Below are 3297 nucleotides of genomic sequence, written 5' to 3' on the forward strand. Positions count from 1 at the left end.
CTTCCGCCTTAAACAAGAGAAGATACTCTTGCCCAGCATTGAAACAATAACGGGCAGCCAGCAAGCGATCACGACTATGACGGAGTTTTGCTGAATTAATGCAATACGTGTTAAACTGAACAGATACAATAAACATATAGCCTATCTATGAAGTGAAAAACTTGCAACTTACAACTTTTTATTATTAATTCAAGTTAATAAAGTTTCAGAAACCATTACATCAAGAGGATGAATCGGCAAATTTTATTTGTTATATTTGTAAGAAAACATTCTACAATGCTAATGCCTTGCGGAATCATAAAACTATGCAGCACGATTCAAGAGACTCTGGCACTGAAGACGAACAAGCTCTGTACACTACTAATGCTAGCGATCAGGTAATTAGGGATGTTGATTTTTATAATGTTCGCCGAACTTATAGAAGTATTATGAATATTATATCTGTGCTGTTAGCTAACCGATATTTATATTTTACGATTTTTAATTAGATTCGTAATAATCCACAAAGTAATTACTTTACTACTAAATACTACTAACTATTTGTATTCTATCAAATTCAATCATTAAATTAGGTGTATCCAAAATCACGTCAAATGTTTTTTTATTGTTTAGGTTTTTGATGGTATTTGCGATTTTAAGTTTATACCGTTAAATAACTGCGAAAAAGATCCCGTAACGGAACAAGACGGTATTACTAAACGCACTTTTAGTGTTGATACGAGTTATTTGATAATAAGGTACGAGAGTAATGAGAGTGTTCGTGTGAAAAGATCGCGTTTAGACAATATGATCAAAAAGATTCAATCAAAGCCTGAGAAGAAGCCCGTTGATTTGCGGTAAATAATCATTGTGAACTAATAACTGCGATTACAATGTACAGCTACTGTTACACGAATATAACAAAGTATGTCTTTCTAGGGGTCCCTTTACGTGTACTCTTCCTTCAACTTCGTACCCTAGCACGCAATGTCGACAGATATTTTTTAATTGTTGCGAATATTCTTTACATTATCGGGAGGAGCATACGAAGAGGCGCAAGGCTGCGTTGCGATGCCAAGTTTGCGAGAAACGCTTGGACAGAAACTTGTATCAATCGAGTGCCTTACCAGCACAGCTCGAGCCTCGCAACGGTCCATCCTTTTCGTGTCGCACCTGCGGGTTCACGTTCTTAGACAGTTTTCAATTCGACGAACACAATCGTATATTACACGCTAAAATGAAACCGCACCAGTGTAGTATTTGCACAAAACGTTTTACACAACTAGGAGGTCTGCAGCAGCACATGCGTATGCATTCGGGTATTCGCCCATTCGTTTGTAAGTTTTGCACTAAAGCGTTCACACAGAAGGCTGGCTTGGATCAGCATTTGCGTACCCATACTAAAGTGAAGCCGTTTAAATGTATAATTTGCTGCAAATGCTTCTCGCAATCTGTCCACCTCCGACAGCATATGCGGACTCACACTAACATACAACCGTTCGGGTGTCCGATTTGCAAAAGAAGATTCAAACAAAGCAGCCATTTGAATTTTCATATGCGTTCTCACTTCGGGGAGGCGAGTGCTCTAATAATGGAGCAGTACGCCCAGGCAATCCAGCGTCAAGGGCAAATGGATTACCTGAATTTATCCAATGTACAGCCAGTCCAGGATGGCGAAACCATATATTATGAAGCGCAGTTGACAACGACACCAATAGAGAATACACCTTCAACTCCTTACTTCCTTCCCTTGCCTTCTAGCGATGTGCTGTAGACGTTTTAGTCAAAGTTACACGATACTTTAAATATTTCCATTTATTTCTTGTTTCTTGGAAAAAACATCTATAATTTTTAAAAGATTATTATTAGAGCAAAAACGTAAAAAAATACTCTGTTCTCTGCACTCATAAATATTTTAATATTATGATAGATGTATATTTACTTACTATACCCAATCCATATAATATTATTGTTAAATTTATGAACACTCATTTGCACGGTTTTTGGAACGTAACCCTTTGATTAGGTACCTATTATTTCATTAGCAATATACGATATGTTTTATTTTGAATTGACATTAAAGTAGGCGTGAATATAATTACTAGAGACTTGAAAATTATTTTCTTACAACAATGGTTAGTTGGTTTTTAATAGTTGGTTTAAAAACAAAACCTGTATTATTGCACTCAACGATAATATTAAGAAATTTACTATTATTTAGTTAACGATTCTTTGATTGTAATATATTCTTCATCACATCAATATCGATTTCGGTGAAATTATTTCCTGAGCATCATTTTATGAGTCATATGTAATATATAAATAGATATGTAAATTTCGTTGTTAACGTTGCTCCAGAGAAAATCTAGGGATTCAGTGACCTTGCTCGCTACGGTGGAGAAGCATGTGTTGCAATAAAAAAATCGCTAAGCTTCTGAATTAACAACACGTTTATTATGCAGCTATTAGTCGCTGGGACTCCATTTTGTTAAAAGAATAATAGTTGAGTCTAAGTCAAAAGAAAATCAATGAAATAATACACAGTAAGTATATCTTATTTCTCACATTAACAGAGGATTTACAATTAGCAATAATCTAAGACCCGATATGATTTTTTATCATTGTTCAGTAAAATACCAAACAGTTAGGTAATCATTAATATGGCGAATTGAAATTATTAGAGCCGTATAAAGATTTTTTGGTTTTGTTTTATTCATAAATAATATGAAAAGTAAACGTAACAACAAATATTAAATAAGATTACTAGGTATGTCTTCAAAAATATTGTAATATTAAAACAATTCTTCTCGTTTAGACTGCCATATCATATAAATTATTTTATGTACAAATATATCCCGTAGTTATCAATGAAGTTATGTTAGCTTAGCAATTAATAGGTTTACAGAAAGAGGCGTCTCAAGGCGGAGCTAAATGTTAGTGCATGCCCATTTCATTTTATTGTAGTTCGAGTTGCATTCGCAAACATGCGATGATTCAGCTACCTGCAGTGGAATATACCTAAAAAGTTTTTTATATAATTGTTTTAATCACTCATTGAACACATGATGATTTTTTTAAAACTCGTTACGAAATTAAAAATGTGAATAATTTTAAAATATTTTTATCATACTTATGTGTACCTTTGTTTTTAAACAAGAAGATATTATTATTTGCAAAATTGTTATATTTTTTACCCATATGACTACTTACCGATACTAAAATAAATATAATGTCAATATCATATTCATAATTAGTATAAGTATCTAGGTACAACAAAGAAAGATTTAAAAGCTTATATCGTTAAAAAATTGTTATTTT

At 33.2% G+C, this 3297-nt stretch overlaps 1 protein-coding gene across 1 annotated transcript; it reads left to right on the forward strand.

Annotated features, from left to right (window-relative positions):
- The first annotated feature begins 305 nt into the window (after positions 1 to 305).
- On the forward strand, positions 306 to 1753 carry LOC113396367 (zinc finger protein 135-like). The gene is made up of 2 exons (XM_064220297.1): positions 306 to 377; positions 881 to 1753. The coding sequence occupies exons 1-2, from the start codon at positions 306 to 308 to the stop codon at positions 1751 to 1753; spliced, it is 945 nt and encodes a 314-aa protein (XP_064076367.1).
- The last annotated feature ends 1544 nt before the right edge of the window (positions 1754 to 3297 follow it).

Source organism: Vanessa tameamea, chromosome Z, assembly GCF_037043105.1.
Source record: "Vanessa tameamea isolate UH-Manoa-2023 chromosome Z, ilVanTame1 primary haplotype, whole genome shotgun sequence".
Classification (NCBI taxonomy): domain Eukaryota; kingdom Metazoa; phylum Arthropoda; class Insecta; order Lepidoptera; family Nymphalidae; genus Vanessa; species Vanessa tameamea.

What these genes read in the sequence shown, in the direction of transcription:
- LOC113396367 (XM_064220297.1), top strand. Translation starts at nt 306, where the DNA reads ATGCAGCACGATTCAAGAGACTCTGGCACTGAAGACGAACAAGCTCTG. An exon ending in CTACTAATGCTAGCGATCAG is followed by an intron (nt 378 to 880) that starts GTAATTAGGGAT and finishes TACAATGTACAG; the next exon opens with CTACTGTTACACGAATATAA.